At 41.6% G+C, this 18,398-nt stretch overlaps 1 protein-coding gene across 4 annotated transcripts in view; it reads left to right on the plus strand.

The window, feature by feature from the left end:
- The window catches only part of ASTN2 (astrotactin 2), a 990,319-nt gene that overhangs the window by 592,779 nt on the left and 379,142 nt on the right, over positions 1–18,398 (plus strand). For all 4 annotated transcript variants that reach the window (XM_053566512.1, XM_053566522.1, XM_053566529.1 and 1 more), the window contains one exon: positions 7,748–7,914. In XM_053566512.1, the coding sequence (XP_053422487.1) occupies positions 7,748–7,914 (167 nt within the window). The remainder of the gene's footprint in view (positions 1–7,747; positions 7,915–18,398) is intronic.

The raw sequence follows: 18,398 nt of genomic DNA on the forward strand, positions 1-18,398 counted from the left end.
CCTCCCCGGGCATACGGGGCCCAAGACTGAATCAGACTCTGGCCTCCCCGCTGAGAGCTGAGAACCCCTACTCTCACTCGGGGTCTGAGGGCCTATCCCCCAGGAGTTCGGCTCCTTGGGTGATTTCTCGAGGGGAGTGCACAGTGCCTGAGCTGCGTCAGGTCAGCGCTGACTCTGGGATACGTGAGCGAGGAGAGGGCACTCCGCTGAGGGGAAATCAAGCCTTGGCGGCACTTCCCTGCAGTGCAGTGCAGGAGCCCTCCCCGGGCACAAGACTGAATAAGACTCTGGCCTCCCCGCTGAGAGCTGAGAGCCCCTACTCTCACTCGGGGTCTGAGGGCCTATCCCTCCGGAGTTCGGCTCCTTGGGTGATTTCTCGAGGGGAGTGCACAGTGCCGGAGCTGCGTCAGGTCAGCGCTGACTCTGGGATACGTGAGCGAGGAGAGGGCACTCCGCTGAGGGGAAATCAAGCCTTGGCGGCACTTCCCTGCGGTGCAGTGCAGGAGCCCTCCCCGGACCGTAGTATTGCGTGAAACTGAATGAAACTCTAGCGTCCCCCCGCCCCACTCCCAATCCGGGTCTGGGCGCCCATCCCCCAAGAGTTCTGATTCTTGGGGGATCTCTTAAGGGGTGTGGACCCAGCACAAACTGCGGCCGCTCAGTGCTGACTCTGGGGCGCGGGACAGAGGAGAAAAGGGTCGCCTGAGTGCCCACACCAGAGCAGCAGTTCCCTGGAGGTAGATCAACAGCCGTTTTTTCTTTAACGGCAGAACGCTCACTTCTGGATATTCTGAGGCCACACCCCCTGTCTCCCTGGGCAACCAGAGGAGGCCACCTGTGTCACGACTCACAAACCCAGAAGCCTCCAGGGCGGGGCCGACCCAGAGAGGTGTTCAGACGCAATTCTCCAGCAGCAAAGACGTTTGAACTCAAAACAGCCCGTCTCCTGTAGGCGACGACAGGAACAGAGACAGAACCTCACAAAGTTGTCTGTTCTGTTCTGTTCTGTTAGCAGCATCCATCAGGGACGGGGCTAAGCCTGAGTGAACACCTCCTTCCCATCACCTGCATCAAACACTCAAAGATGTCAGGCCCCATCTCCTCCTGCTAGATAGCGGCAGTCTGCGGGGGCCTGGCAGACTTCCTCGCGATTCAGGCAGGTGCAAACCCCTGGAGTGTCTGTTCACTGCAGGCAACTGGGTTAGCCATCTGCAGAGATACCAGTGACTGGGTCCGACGGAGGGGCAAAGTGGGGAAGGAGACGTTAACCTTCCCAGACTGCTCTGTTTGCGGGGTGGCTCCTCCTGACTCCACGCTGCACTGGAGTGAGCTGTCTCAGAGGAGTCACCAGGCCCCTGTGATCCAGTTCCCAGAGACCTCTTGAACCCTTCCACCTGAGACAAGTGCCGATTGAGACAGTTGATTCGGACCTTTTGAACTGGGCTAATAGACTGAGGACTTTTCAGGTGGTGCCCTGGGTGTGCGATTGTAGGAAGGTTTGATTCTCCTTTTCCAACTGGGGCCAGAGGTGGGCAGGCGGGGTGACTTAATTGCTGATTTTTCCACACAGCTGAGACTTCAAGCCAGAGTAGAAGTTGCAATAGGATAGAACAGAAACCAGCTGAAAACAAGACAGAACCACTTTGCTCCACCACACCAGACAGGGCCCCAGTTTCTCAGGCCACAACACTGTACGGGCCCTCGATAAAACCCCAGGGGAAAAACCAAAGGGAGTAAACCATGGGGCGGAATCAGCGGAAAAACTCTGGTAACATGAATAACCAGAATAGATCAACCCCCCCAAGAAAAGATACGGCAGATGTGATTGAAGATCCCATTCATAAACAACTGGCTGAGATGTCAGAAGTTGAATTCAGAATTTGGTTTGCAGACAAGATTAATAAAATGGAATTAGGAATTCGTGGAGAAATTCAAAAACTGTCTCAAGAATTTAACGAATTTAAAGACAAAACCACCAAAGACTTAGACACACTGAAACAAGAACTTACAGCCCTCAAAGATATGAAAAATACAGTAGAATCCCTCAGTAACAGAATGGAGCAAGCAGAAGAAAGGATTTCTGACATTGAAGATAAAGTCTTCGAACGCTCCCAATCTCTCAAAGAGGAAGAGAAATGGAGAGCAAAAACGGATCACTCACTCAGAGAGCTCTCAGATAATTCGAAAAAACATAACATAAGGGTTATAGGAATTTCGGAGGCTGATGACGTGGCAGCCAAGGGCACAGAGGCCCTTCTACATGAAATTATGAAAGAAAATTTTCCAGACATGCCTAGAGAATCTGAAATTCAGATAGCAGACAGCTTCAGAACCCCAGCACGATTCAACCCCAAAAAGCCATCTCCCAGACATATCATAATTAGCTTCACTAAAGTTAACATGAAAGAGAAGATTCTCAAAGCAGCCCGGCGAAAGAAAACTATAACGTACAAAGGTAAGAATATTAGAATAACTGCAGATCTCTCTGCTGAAACTTTTCAAGCAAGAAGAGGCTGGTCATCAACTTTTAATCTCCTAAAGCAAAAAAACTTTCAACCCAGGATCTTGTATCCAGCTAAACTGAGTTTCATCTATGATGGAGAAATTAAATACTTCAATGACATTCATATGTTGAAAAAATTTGCCATAAGTAAACCAGCTCTTCAGGATGTTCTCAGACCTATCCTCCACAATGACCAACCCAATCCTATACCACAAAAGTAAACTCACTCAGAAACTTCGGATCAAACTCCAACTTCCACACTGGCGAAAGGATTAAAAATGTCCATTGGACCTTTGAAAAACTCGATACCCAAAATTCCACCAGACTTATCCTTACTCTCCATCAATGTGAATGGCTTAAACTGTCCTCTAAAGAGGCATAGGTTAGCTGACTGGATACAAAAACTTAAGCCAGATATTTGTTGCATACAAGAGTCACATCTCAACTTAAAAGACAAATACAGACTCAGGGTGAAAGGATGGTCATCCATATTTCAGGCAAATGGTAATCAGAAAAAAGCAGGTGTTGCAATTTTATTTGCAGATACAGTAGGCTTTAAACCATCAAAAGTAAGGAAGGACAAGAATGGTCACTTCATATTTGTTAAGGGTAATACTCAATATGACGAGATCTCAATTATTAATATCTATGCACCCAACCAGAATGCACCTCAATTTATAAGAGAAACTCTAACAGACATGAGTAACTTGATTTCCTCCAGCTCCATAATCGTTGGAGATTTCAACACTCCCTTGGCAGTGTTGGATCGATCCTCCAGAAAGAAGCTGAGCAAAGAAATCTTAGATTTAAACCTAACCATCCAATATTTAGATTTAGCAGACATCTACAGAACATTTCATCCCAACAAAACTGAATACACATACTTCTCATCAGCCCACGGAACTTACTCCAAAATTGATCACATTTTAGGTCACAAGTCTAACCTCAGTAAATTTAAAGGAATAGAAATTATTCCGTGCATCTTCTCGGACCATCATGGAATAAAACTTGAATTGAGTAACAACAGGAATCTGCATACCCATACAAAAACATGGAAGTTAAATAACCTTATGCTGAATGATAGCTGGGTCAGAGATGAGATTAAGAAAGAAATCACCAATTTTTTGGAACAAAATGACAATGAAGACACAAGCTATCAGAACCTCTGGGACACCGCAAAGGCAGTTCTAAGAGGGAAATTTATAGCACTGCAAGCCTTCCTCAAGAGAACGGAAAGAGAGGAAGTTAACAACTTAATGGGACATCTCACGCAACTGGAAAAGGAAGAACATTCCAACCCCAAACCCAGTAGAAGAAAAGAAATAACCAAAATTAGAGCAGAATTAAATGAAATTGAAAACAAAAGAATAATACAACAGATCAATAAATCAAAAAGCTGGTTTTTTGAAAAGGTCAATAAAATAGATAAACCTCTGGCCAACCTAATCAGGAAAAAAAGAGTAAAATCTCTAATATCATCAATCAGAAACAACAAAGACAAAATAACCACAGACTCATCAGAAATCCAAAAAATCCTTAATGAATATTACAAGAAACTTTATTCTCAGAAATATGAAAATCTGAAGGAAATAGACCGATACTTGGAAGCACGCCACCTTCCAAGACTTAACCAGAATCAAGTGGAAATGTTGAACAGACCCATATCAAGTTCAGAAATAGCATCAACTATACAAAACCTCCCTAAAAAGAAAAGCCCGGGACCAGATGGTTTCACGTCAGAATTCTACCAAACCTTTAAAGAGGAATTAGTACCTATATTACTCAACCTGTTCCAAAATGTAGAAAAAGAAGGAAGACTACCCAACACGTTCTATGAAGCAAATATCACCCTGATCCCCAAACCAGGAAAAGACCCAACAAGAAAAGAAAATTATAGACCAATATCACTAATGAATATAGATGCAAAAATATTCAACAAGATCCTAACAAACAGAATCCAGCAACACATCAAACAAATTATACATCATGACCAAGTTGGTTTTATCCCAGGGTCTCAAGGCTGGTTCAATATACGTAAATCTATAAATGTAATTCAGCACATAAACAAATTAAAAAACAAAGACCATATGATTCTCTCAATTGATGCAGAAAAAGCTTTTGATAATATCCAGCATCCCTTCATGATCAGAACACTCAAGAAAATTGGTCTAGAAGGGACTTTTCTTAAACTGATAGAGGCTATCTACAGCAAACCCACAGCCAATATCATATTGAATGGAGTTAAATTGGAATCATTTCCACTCAGATCAGGAACCAGACAAGGCTGCCCATTGTCTCCATTGCTTTTCAACATTGTAATGGAAGTTTTAGCCACCGCAATTAGGGAAGAAAAGGCGATCAAGGGTATCCATATAGGGTCAGAAGAGATCAAACTCTCGCTCTTCGCAGATGATATGATTGTGTATCTGGAAAACACTAGGGACTCTACTACAAAACTCCTAGAAGTGATCAAGGAATACAGCAGCGTCTCAGGTTACAAAATCAACATTCATAAATCGGTAGCCTTTATATACACCAACAACAGTCAAATTGAAAAAGCAGTTAAGGACTCTATCCCATTCACAGTAGTGCCAAAGAAGATGAAATATTTGGGAATTTACCTAACAAAAGACGTGAAAGATCTCTATAAAGAGAACTATGAAACTCTAAGAAAAGAAATAGCTGAAAATGTTAACAAATGGAAAAACATACCATGCTCATGGCTAGGAAGAATCAACATTATCAAAATGTCCATACTACCCAAAGCAATATATACTTTCAACGCACTCCCTATTAAAGCTCCACTGTCATATTTTAAAGATCTTGAAAAAACATTACTTCGTTTTATATGGAATCAGAAAAAACCTCGAATAGCCAAGACATTACTCAGAAATAAAAACAAAACAGGAGGAATCACACTACCAGACCTCAGACTTTACTACAAATCGATAGTGATCAAAACAGCATGGTATTGGCACAAAAACAGAGAAGTAGATATCTGGAATAGAATAGAGAACCAAGAGATGAATCCAGCTACTTACCGCTATTTGATTTTTGACAAGCCAATTAAAAACATTCAGTGGGGAAAAGATTCCCTATTTAACAAATGGTGCTGGGTGAACTGGCTGGCAACCTGCAGAAGACTGAAATTAGACCCACACCTTTCACCATTAACTAAGATAGACTCTCATTGGATTAAAGATTTAAACTTAAGACATGAAACTATAAAAATACTAGAGGAGAATGCAGGGAAAACCCTTGAAGAAATTGGTCTGGGTGAGTATTTCATGAGGAGAACCCCCCGGGCAATTGAAGCAGCTTCAAAAATACACTACTGGGACTTGATCAAACTAAAAAGCTTCTGCACAGCTAAGAACACAGTAAGCAGAGCAAGCAGACAGCCCTCAGAATGGGAGAAGATATTTGCAGGGTATAACTCTGACAAAGGTTTAATAACCAGAATCCACAGAGAACTCAAACGCATCAGCAAGAAAAAAACAAGGGATCCCATCGCAGGCTGGGCAAGGGATTTGAAGAGAAACTTCTCTGAAGAAGACAGGCGCACGGCCTTCAGACATATGAAAAAATGCTCATCATCTTTAATCATCAGAGAAATGCAAATCAAAACTACTTTGAGATATCATCTAACTCCAATGAGACTAGCCTATATCACAAAATCTCAAGACCAGAGATGTTGGCGTGGATGCGGAGAAAAGGGAACACTTCTGCACTGCTGGTGGGAATGCAAATTAATACATTCCTTTTGGAGGGATATATGGAGAACACTCAGAGATCTAAAAATAGATCTGCCATTCAATCCTGTAATTCCTCTGCTGGGCATATACCCAGAAGACCAAAAATCACAACATAACAAAGATATTTGTACCAGAATGTTTATTGCAGCCCAATTCATAATTGCTAAGTCATGGAAAAAGCCGAAGTGCCCATCGATCCACGAATGGATTAATAAATTGTGGTATATGTATACCATGGAATACTATGCAGCCTTAAAGAAAGATGGAGACTTTACCTCTTTCATGTTTACATGGATGGAGCTGGAACATATTCTTCTTAGTAAAGTATCCCAAGAATGGAAGAAAAAATATCCAATGTACACAGCCCTACTATGAAACTAATTTGGGACTCTCACATGAAAGCTATAACCCAGCTACAACTTAACAATAGGGGGAAGTGGGAAAGGGGGGGGTGGGTAGAGGGAGGGGAATCGGTGGGATCACACCTGTGGTGCGTATTACAGGGGTATTTGCGAAACTTGGTAAATGTAGAATATAAATGTTTTGGCACAGTAACTGAGATAACGCCGGAAAGGCTATGTTAACCACTGGGATAAAAATGTGTCAAATGGTTTATGAAGTGAGTGTATGATGCCCCATAATCATATCATTGTATACACTTATGATTTAATAAAAAAATTAAAAAAAAAAAAAAAAAAAAAAAGAAATAACACTCCAGTGGCTATTAGGTGATTTTATGGAGGCCAGACTAGAGACCAGCAGACTGGTCAGGGGCCCTTTGCACACTCCTGTTGTAACCTGTGCAGGAATCTCATTTAGGGCTCCAAGGACAAGGGAGGAGAAAGAGACACCACTTCAAGACAGGAGGGAAGATAATTCACGTTTTATGAGGATGAAATTATGTGCCAAATTCTGAAATGAAGTATGCACCGGCACAGGCCAGTGTAAGCATCACAGGAGAGCCCTGCAGGGGTTGGTGCCCATTAACAGAGGAGGACCATTGAGGCTCAGAGAGGGCAAGTACGCTGCCTGGGTCACACAGTGAGAAGGCAAAGAGCTGCAATTTAATCTGCTTTGGCGGGAGCTCTTTAAAATGGATCTGGCTGCCTCTTCACATGACTTTTATAGCAGCAGCCCTATAGGGCAGTAACCATAAAAGTCATAATGAAGATGGTCCCAGCAATGTCAATATTAACAGCAGCTGATGTTTGCTGTACAGTTCTCACATCAACCAGTGTTCGAAGCACCTTGCTGACATTATCAGCCTTCATTCTCACAATGCTATAAGCAGATAGTTACAAAAGTCCCATTTTACAGGTGGGTACACACAGGTGAAGGGACTTGTCCAAGGCCACACATTGAAAGATGACTTTCAATTCATCTTTGTCAGTAGCTGATACATGTCCTCTTTAGAAGGTGGGAGGAGGGGGCATGACGGAGCCCACCACCTCCTCAGCCATAACCACCCTGTTGCCCTCTCTCCGAGCAGTGCCCCGAAGAACTGAAACCCATGAAGGATGGCTCCGGCTGCTACGACCACTCCAAAGGCATCGACTGCTCCGATGGCTTTAACGGCGGCTGTGAGCAGCTGTGCCTGCAGCAGACGCTGCCTTTGCCCTATGATGCCACCTCCAGCACCATCTTCATGTTCTGTGGGTGAGTCTCTGTCCCCAAGGCCCAGGTGTCCCCTTGTAGCAGCAAGGAGTGCATGGAAAAATGGCCAGGCTTGACCTGTCCTTCAGCAAAATGACCTTTCTGCCTCTACTGTTTCAGCACAAGAGGCAACAGTCAAGCGTATGACCTTTGTTGGGTAGTGAAAAGAAGAATGTATGAAGAAAGCTAAATGAGTGATTGATAAATATGATAAATGGAACCCATGCCCAACCTCTAGGGTCATGATCTTTCTCTCCATGGTCTCTTACACTTTTTGTGTCCATCCCTGCTGTCCTGGTACTGCCCTTTGGAGCCAAGGCCTGTGTCTTGAAGGTGGGCACAGAGAAACCTTCAGATGTGGTGCATAAGGGTATAGGCTATGCCCAGGCTTCTAACCCGGTTTCTGCAGGAATTTAACAGTGTGTATTCAGTGTTTAGCCTCTCTGTGCCCTAATGCTCAGGCTGTAAGGACAATTAATTGGGAGAGGAGAGGGGCAAAGGAAATAATGCCGCTGAAGCTGGTAGTACAGCTTCTGGCTCATGATGAACTCAAAGTGAGTTTTAACATTAGTATGAGACTGAAAGGGAAGGCAGGAGGGGGCCAACATGCAGAGTGTCACTTTCTGTCTCCAGGCTGCTGGGGGATCAGCTGTGAAATGAGACGGCTGTGCCATCGTGGCTCCTCTTTCTTCCAGCTTACCCTGCTTTCCCTGTTGAAAGCGTGGTGGGAGTTACCTCTGCCATGGACACCACCTAGCGTAGTGTTTGGTCCTCGGTAATCATTCAAGAAAATAGCAGCCTTTTTCTTCTCCTCTTCATTCCTTTTCTGGGAATGTCTTCACATCGGAAAATTTGCCCACTTTTTGAGATTCTGTGGCTCGCAAAAGTAACCCTGTGTTCATGGGAGAGGGATGCTCACTGCTTTATTTACCAAGATGAGAAAGCGGCATAAGCCATTTAGCAACCTTTTCATTCTTACATTTCACACAAAAAGGAGATGGGAATGCGTATGGGTTTAATTCCAGTTTACCAGAAAATTAATTTAACATGGTTCTAGTACATGAAGTCTAGTGTTCTGTCGAAGGCTTGTATCAGGGTCTCCTTTCCTGCCCTTGTTGCACTTGGGGCTGCAGGTGCCTTCCGGCAGGTCCTGGAGCAGCTCACTGGAGGCCCTGGATATGTATCAGTAAAATAAATAAGAAATAAATTAGGGTATGCAGAGCTGAATTTATAGTGTCTCTCCTCAGCTTAAGTGACTGCAGGGCAGTGTTGAGTAAATTATGCATGGCTTTGGGTCTGCAGGCTTGCATACAGAATCAGCTGTGTTCTTATCTTGTTATTTTTCTCTCTGAATACTTGGGGGGTTGGGAGGGGGTGTTTTCTGTGGCAAATAACAACAGCAACAACAGCAGGCACAGCAATAATGGATTTTGACATCAGAAACTATTACCACTTTCCATCCCTAACACCCTACAGGGAAGCTTGGATTCAATAGATAGCCTAATCCCAGCCCTACCACTCTCTCTTAGGCATAAGGCAAGCCTCTTAGGACCTTTGACCTTCAGTTTCCTCTTACATTAGTAGGACCTACCTTAATGTAATGCTGGTTATGAAAAGCGCAAAGTATGTTACACTTTTTACTCCATTAAGGTGAAGTAGGTCGCTCAGTGACTGCCTCCTTGCTGTATGACCTTGGGAAAGTTACCCAATGATGATATGTGGACTAAATACATTACTTACATTGCAGTTTGCAGCAGCATTTATAAAGTGCTTTACAGTAGCATCCTGCACAGTTAGGGCCATATGTGTTCCTTAAATAAAATAACTAAAAACAATGATCCTTACAATATTCGCTAGCGACCCAATGCCCTTGGCTTCTTTGTTTTGGGATCTGAAAGACAGGATAAACTGAGCTTCTCCAGGGTAAAGTCTGTGAAAGTCTTAAGACTGAATGAATGAAAGTGTGTTGTGAGCTGTTAATGCCCATCCAAATGTTGGATAAAAGGAACAAAAAAGAAAATAAAACCCAGATCTCCTAAAACCAACTGCAGTTTGAATGTGCTTTGGAAATTGTCTATTAAGCATGCAAATGGGAAGTTACGGTACTTGGTAGAAGCACTGTAAACAAGGAAAGCTATTAGCAGGTACTCTGAGAGAGTTGGTGAGAGGTGGGATGCTGTTGAATTAAGCAGGGAAAACAAAACAAGCCCTTCTCAAGGGGACCTTGCCAACTTGCTCAGAGCTCTATGACCTTTCTCCATGTCCTGGGTAGGTGCAGTTTTAATACATGTGTTTGCAGCCAGGTTAATAATAACAGCAAACATTTATTAAGAACTTTCTACGTGCCAAGCCTGTTCGTAGTGTTTTGTGTACCTTAGCCCATTCGATTATTATAATAACCCTACAAGGGACATGCTATTATGATTCCCATCTTATAGTTAAGAAAACAAAGCACAGAAGGGCTCAGTGACTTGCCCAAGGTCACAGGGCTGGTGAGTGAGGGGGCATTCCGATTCAAACTCAGGCCTGGTGGCTCCAAGTGCCAGATGGGAAAGATCCAATGTCACATCTGTCCTCTGGCCATATCTAGCCATGGACAAGTCACTCAATTTCTCTGAGACTCTGCTCTTTCATGTAGAATCAGAAGTAATTTGTACTTCCTCTGTGAGGATTAAATGAAATTATACATGCACAGGGGGCTGGCATACTTAATTAAGCACTCAGTAAACCATAGTTGTAATTAGTCTAATAGGTATAAAGTCATCTCATTTAATGATTCCCTTACTGAATGTCTTACTTACTGCTCTATCTCCAGTGCCTGGAACATACTAAGTGCTCAGTTAATAATTGTTACATGAAGTGCCTCCATTAACACAGCTAAAGAAGTCGTTCCCAGTGTAAGCTTCCCAACTGCACTTCCAGCCAGGTTCCTCTTCCTGGGTTAGGCCTCTTGGCTTCAGCTTCTAGAATTTTGGTGACACTGTTTCCTCTGTGCCACTTCTCCTCCTCTGTGGCTCCACTGACCCCTGCTTGTTCCTGGCCCTTTAGCTTAGACAGCTCTGTTTCATCTTCAAGTTCTGGTTTAGGCATCACCTTCCTCAGCAAGTATTCTCTAAGCCCCCCCTCCCCCAGGGGCCAGGAGTGAGAGGTACAGTTACAGGTGTTGGGGGGTTCATTCTGGCATTTATTTTGTGTGATTTCCACTTTAGGCCAGCACCTGAGTGCTCAGTACTCTGACTTCTTGGTGAAGGATGTGGATTTCACCTCTAATTGTTACCATAGGATATTTGCACACTAGGTTCTTGCCAAACATTATAACTTTGTGCTCTCTGCCCTTTAAACATTTGCAAAAGCTCAAATGTAAGAAATACTCACTGACAATTGATAGAAACACATAAAATCCACCTCTTTATTCAGACAGGTGTTTTCCATTGTGGATCCTGTGTTACCTTAGTTCCATGATCAGTGTTCTGTTTTATAGGAGGGGAAACTACTCTCTATAACTGCCTCTTGTGGTTACCCAGAGCACTGGGGATAGTACAGGCTCTGATAAGTCCTGCAGTGGTGAAGCATATTTCATTGATTCTAAAATGTATGTATTTTCCACATTTTAACATTTCTGAAATTGAGATCTATCTTACTATAAATGGTTTCGCAGAGTTTAATTGGCAGTCTTGTGGGATTTTTATTTTGTTTTGTTTTGTTTCATTTTTTTCCATAGCATTAAGCGAAATGCTAGTGTTTCTTACAATTGTTGGGGATTGTAGAGTAGATAAAATATAGCCCAGAGTTCCATATGGAATCCTATTTCCTTTCCTTTCCTTTTCTAGAAGCTCTAAATTTTCCTTGAGTGAAACTTGCAGATGGAGACGACTCAGACAATGCCTCCACTGATCTTTGTTTTGCTTAATGTTGGGACAGTCCTGAGCGTCTTCATGAGAAGGACTGGTGTGGGATCAGTTAGTGGCATTAGTGCAGCTGAGGTCCGTAGCTGCTGGTTGTGGATGACCCAGGATGAAATTTCTCACAGGTGTCAGTATGAGGAAAGCTGAAAGGCAACTCGCTCTTCTCTTGCTTTGGTAATAGGATGCTCAGATTTATCCCCAGGGTCAGTCCATGTCTACCTGGTGTGTGGTTCTTTGAGTGATTCTTATCCTTGATGTCTCTCTATTCTTTTTTATTTTATTTTATTTTATTTTAGTATTTGATTCTCTTCCTTAGTTTTCAAAATAGTTTCTGGTGCATACATTTCAATAAATAATTATATCAAGGAATGAATGAATAAACAAGTGAGTAAATATATAAATAAGTAAACACATTCTCTCCTTTGAAGGTTTGTACACAATGCCATTTTTCTGTAGCTCTCAGTTGCCTTCTTTGAAAGACAAGCAGATGAGAGGAAGGCATTTGTGCTGAAGTGGAATGAGCATCAGCTTGAAGTAAGAAGATCCAGGTCAAGGCCTTGGCTTTTTGAAAGTGCACCTGTGCACTTGGCCAATGGATTTGTATGTGCCCAGCCTTGGGGGCCTCAGTGGCGATGTTGGAACGGAAGTGTCCACCTCACAATGTCACTGTGAGGATTAATAAAGCATGCTCTTGGCTAAATACGTAGAAGGTTTTATGGTGCAATCTCTGAAGTCCCATCTAATCCTGGTATTCTCTGTAACACAGTGGAGTTGTTAAGGGTAACATATCCATTACCTTCAGCTAAAATGCCCAGTTTGCGTCTTTGTACTTATTTTATATATTTCATTTTGGCATATGTATAAATATAGTTTCATGTAGATCTTGGCTGGTTTCCTGTGAGCCTACGCTCTTTAGAATTTCTGTAAGAAAATCTCCCAGATGACAGAATGTTCTAAAAGAAAATGTGTAATTATGTGGCATGGTACAAAAATAAAATTAAAAAAAAAAGAAACCCACAACCAAACAAACCTTAACATAAACCTGCCTGTGCCCCGAGGTGGCCTGAGAAGAGAGAACTGCTTGTGTTTCAAAACTCAGAGGGTCATTCGCCTCTATGAGTCTCAGCTTTCTTCCCTATGTCTGTCTTGTGAAGCCACAATCCTTTCCCACCCCCAAGCAAAAGAAAAATGACTGTAAACGTATACTTATAATATTGCTAAAATCATACCCAGAACTTCAGAGTCTCACACACTCACACACTCACACACACACACACACACACACAGAGAAGTATGGACTGGCAGGTTTAATCCCCAGCACTACTGTTGACTAGGCACATATCCACAGGCAAGTCACTACAGTTCTCTAAACCCCAGATTTCTCCTCTGGAAATGGAATCAGTACTGCCCTGGGGGGTGTGTATTTCTTACTGGTTCTGTAATGAATGATCACAGACTTAGCAGTTTAAAACAAGGGAAATTTATTATTGTACAGTTCTCAAGGTCAGCAGTTGTAGAATGTAGGCCTTGGTGGGGCTGCATTCCTTCTAGAGACTGTAGTGGAGGATCTGTTTCCTTGCCTTTTCCAACTTTAAAGACTGCCTGTATTCTTAGACTCCTAGCGCTTACTGCCCCCTTTCTCCTCTGCTTTTAAATTATATCTCCTTCTCTAACTCTGACGCTCTCATCTTCTTCCTTTAAGGAACCATGTGATGGCAATGGGCCCACTCACAAACCAAGGATAATCTTCCTGTCTCAAAATCATTTACTTAATTGCATCTGCAAAGTGCATATTGCCATTGTAATAGAACCATTGATTTGGGGGATTAGGATTTGGGGAGGGGCACTTTTCTACCTATTGTAAGTTATAATAAGGAACAAATCAGGTCATATAGACAAACAAAATTCACTAAACTCAGAGTTCTTGAATATAGGACTGAGCTTCGCATATAGGTATGTGTGTAGACAGACATATGTGTGTGTATAATGCATATATTTAGCTTACATATAATTACATATGTATAAATAGACAAATAATAGGAATGTTATTTCCAATGAATGTCATGCAGACATTTGTCATGTCATTTTGTTTTTTTTGGGTTTTTTTTGCTTTGAAGTGTGGCATATGTATAAATATAGTTTCAAAGCAAAAAACAAGTCAAGGAATGACAAGTCTGTGAGCTTTGAGAAATGTGGATCTAGGGCAGTCGTTCTCAACCTTCCTAATGCCACAACCCTTTAATACAGTTCCTGTGGGTCACGACCCACAGGTTGAAAACCCCTGATCTAGAAAGAAGCCAGCAACTAGGACCTAGGAACTACTAGAAATAAATTAACATTCCCTTGGGGATGTAAATGGACTAACAGACCAAATGAAAACAACCATAACATTAAATCCTGCAATCCCATTACTGGGCATCTACCCAGAAGGAAAAAAATCCTTTTATCATAAGGACACTTGTACTAAACTGTTTACTGCAGCTCAATTTACAATCGCCAAAATGTGGAAACAGCCTAAATGCCCACCAACCCAGGAATGGATTAACAAGCTGTGGTATATGTATACCATGGAATACTATTCAGCCATTAAAAAAAATGGAGACTTTACATCCTTCGTATTAACCTGGATGGAAGTGGAAGACATTATTCTTAGTAAAGCATCACAAGAATGGAGAAGCATGAATCCTATGTACTCAATTTTGATATGAGGACAATTAATGACAATTAAGGTTATGGGGGGGGAGCAGAAAGAGGGATGGAGGGAGGGGGGTGGGGCCTTGGTGTGTGTCACACTTTATGGGGGCAAGACATGATTGCAAGAGGGACTTTACCTAACAATTGCAATCAGTGTAACCTGGCTTATTGTACCCTCAATGAATCCCCAACAATAAAAAAAAAAAAAGAAGAAGAAGAAGAAGAATGACAGCTGATGCCGTATTTGGCTCCTGTATGAAAGATTTCATTTCATCCTTTACCTAAGTTATCTCTACCATATCAGCTTTATAATAAGGATTGCTATTTTCCTCATTTAAAATGGCACAAACCTAGGGAGGTTAATGACTGGATCAAGGTCATATAGCTGGTAGTTAGCACAGCCTTTATTTGAGCTCAAGTTTAATTAGCTCCAAAACCTGAACTTGACACCTTGAGTCTCTCATAGTAAGTAAGGGGGCATAACATCTCTATAAATTCAGCAGAGCGTAAATTATACAAACTGCATTGTCAGACAAGAATGCAATCATATTAGAAATTAACGATGAAAGAGGAACAAACAAATCTACCTGCCTGGGAATTAAATTAAAAAATATCTTCCAAGTAACACTTGGATATGGAAAAAAATCAAACTTAAATTTCCACCTCTTTACAAAGGAGCAGGAAAGGGAGGGTTACATGTCAAGCTTGTGGGATTTGGGCAAAGCTGTAGTCAGAAGCTCCACAGCATTTATTAAGAAGCAAGAAAGATTAAAAATAAACAGATGAAGCATTTGACTTAAGAAACCATAAAAGGAATTATAAAACAGAGTCAAAGAAAACAGCATGAAGAAATTAATACAAATATAAGCTAAAATAAATGAAATAGAAAAGACAAAAAGGAAACCTCATCAATAAAATACAAAAAGCCTTTTCAAAGGAGAGAAAGGAGAATGCAAACACATTAGGAATGAGCTAAGGCTACAGACATAGAAGCACAAAAGATAAAATTAATTTAATGAGAATATTGTATAGAACTTTATATCAGTACATTTGGAATTCTTGACACAATGCATTATGTTCTTAGAAAATATGAATTAGCAAGTTTGAGTCATGATGATATAGGAAATGTAAAAAGTAGATAAAATGGAAATAAATGCTAAGAGAGCTAAAAGGGTGTAACTGAAAAGAAGACACCAAGCCCAGGAGATTTTATAGGCAGGTCTTATCAAATCATCGAGGAACGGCTTACCTCTGTCTTATATAAACTGATCCAGAGAAAGAAACAGGAAGGACAGGTTTTTCTTTTTGTTTTTCTTTTTGTTTCCCAGATGCCTGATCAGTGTGAGCACAAAGGACAATTTTTAAAAACTTATTTCATAATCCCAACATCCAAAGTGAGCAAATATGTACTCATTCATCTAAAAGAATCTGGTAGGCATACTAGAATTGATGCGAGTCTGTTTTAGAGAGTGTCTTGCTCTGTCGCACGGGCCAGAGTGCGGTGGTAAGATCATAGCTGGCTATATCCTCCAACTCCTGGTCACTAACACACATGGAGCGTCTAGGTGTGAGCCACTATGCTCTACCCATAAATGTGGGTAGAATGCAAAATCAACTTACAAAAATCAGTAAGAGCTTTCCTCAAGTCAACAGTAACTCACTAGAAAATCTATGAGAAAACATAAATGAAAAATGGAACTTATTCTCAAAGTGTGAAAGATCGTAAAAGAATAGAAGTTATCACTCTAGGAAGGCACACTAAAGTCCAAACACTTGTTTAGTCCTTGTAGTGGCTCTATAAGATAAGATCTTCTTTATGGGTAAGCACAAGAAGGACAGAGAAGTTAAACAGTTTTTCCAAGGTCACATAGCTCAGTGGTACAATCAGGATTTGGACTCTGTTGATTTGGATTCAAAACACATCCTTGTAACCCTGACAGTGTAGTGCCCACATAAATGTTCACAAGACACGTGCATGACTTTTGCAACTAAAAGTCAAAAACTTCAGTGAATGTTCTAAAAGAACAGTTGGTGGATAGAGACACATATTGTTGCTGAATTAGAAGATTCCAAACTGTAAAGATACTGTATCAGTCAGGAGAAGATGAGCTTTGTTGCTGAAACAAATGAGGCCCATCCCCACTAAACCAGGAGCTTGCACGGGAAACTTAATTTCTTATTCATTTCGGGTCCATTTGTGATTAAGGCAGCCCGCCTTCATCCTGTAGTGTGTATCTGGAATACATAGTATCTAACTTTGCCAGAACCACGGACGAGAGGAATGGAGAAACACAGGATGTTTTGAAAAAGCGAAGTCTGACTTAGGTTTTCTCAGGAGAGATTTATTACTCAGAAACCAGTTACATGGTCCGTTCAGCCCAACTGCAAGAGAGGCTTATTTTTTTATTTTTTTATTTATCTTTTTTTATTAAATCATAACTGTGTACATTGATATGATCATGGGGCATCATACACTCGCTTCATAGACCATTTGACACATTTTATCACAGTGGTTAACATAGCCTTTCCGGCGTTATCTCAGTTACTGTGCCAAAACCTTTACATTCTACATCTACCAAATTTTGCAAATACCCCTGTAAGATGCACCACAGGTGTGATCCCACCGATCCCCCTCCCTCTACCCCCCCCTTCACACTTCCCCCTATTGTTAAGTTGTAACTGGGTTATAGCTTTCATGTGAGAGCCCCAAATTAGTTTCATAGTAGGGCTGAGTACATTGGGTAATTTTTCTTCCATTCTTGAGATACTTTACTAAGAAGAATATGTTCCAGCTCCATCCATGTAAACATGAAAGAGGAAAAGTCTCCATCTTTCTTTAAGGCTGCATAGTATTCCATGGTATACATATACCACAATTTATTAATCCATTCGTGGATCAATGGGCACTTGGGCTTTTTCCATGACTTAGCTATTATGAATTGGGCTGCAATAAACATTCTGGTACAAGTATCTTTGTTATGTTGTGATTTTTGGTCTTCTGGGTATATGCCCAGCAGAGGAATTACAGGATTGAATGGCAGATCTATTTTTAGATCTCTGAGTGTTCTCCATATATCTTTCCAAAAGGAATGTATTAATTTGCATTCCCACCAGCAGTGCAGAAGTGTTCCCTTTTCTCCGCATCCACGCCAACATTTCTGGTCTTGAGATTTTGTGATATAGGCTAGTCTCATTGGAGTTAGATGATATCTCCAAGTAGTTTTGATTTGCATTTCTCTGATGATTAAAAATGATGAGCATTTTTTCATATGTCTGAAGGCCGTGCGCCTGTCTTCTTCAGAGAAGTTTCTCTTCAAATCCCTTGCCCAGCCTGCGATGGGATCCCTTGTTTTTTTCTTGCTGATGCATTTGAGTTCTCTGTGGATTCTGGTTATTAAACCATTGTCAGAGATATACCCTGCAAATATCTTCTCCCATTCTGAGGGCTGTCTGCTTGCTTTGCTTACTGTGTTCTTACCTGTGCAGAAGCTTTTTAGTTTGATCAAGTCCCAGTAGTGTATTTTTGAAGCTGCTTCAATTGCCTGGGGGATTCTCCTCATGAAATACTCACCCAGACCGATTTCTTCAAGGGTTTTCCCTGCATTCTCCTCTAGTATTTTTATAGTTTCATGTTTTAAGTTTAAATCTTTAATCCAATGAGAGTCTATCTTAGTTAATGGTGAAAGGTGTGGGTCCAATTTCAGTCTTCTGCAGGTTGCCAGCCAGTTCACCCAGCACCATTTGTTAAATAGGGAATCTTTTCCCCACTGAATGTTTTTAATTGGCTTGTCAAAAATCAAATAGCGGTAAGTAGCTGGATTCATCTCTTGGTTCTCTATTCTGTTCCAGATATCTACTTCTCTGTTTTTGTGCCAATACCATGCTGTT

Source organism: Nycticebus coucang, chromosome 2 (genome assembly GCF_027406575.1).
Source record: "Nycticebus coucang isolate mNycCou1 chromosome 2, mNycCou1.pri, whole genome shotgun sequence".
NCBI classification, from domain to species: Eukaryota; Metazoa; Chordata; class Mammalia; order Primates; family Lorisidae; genus Nycticebus; species Nycticebus coucang.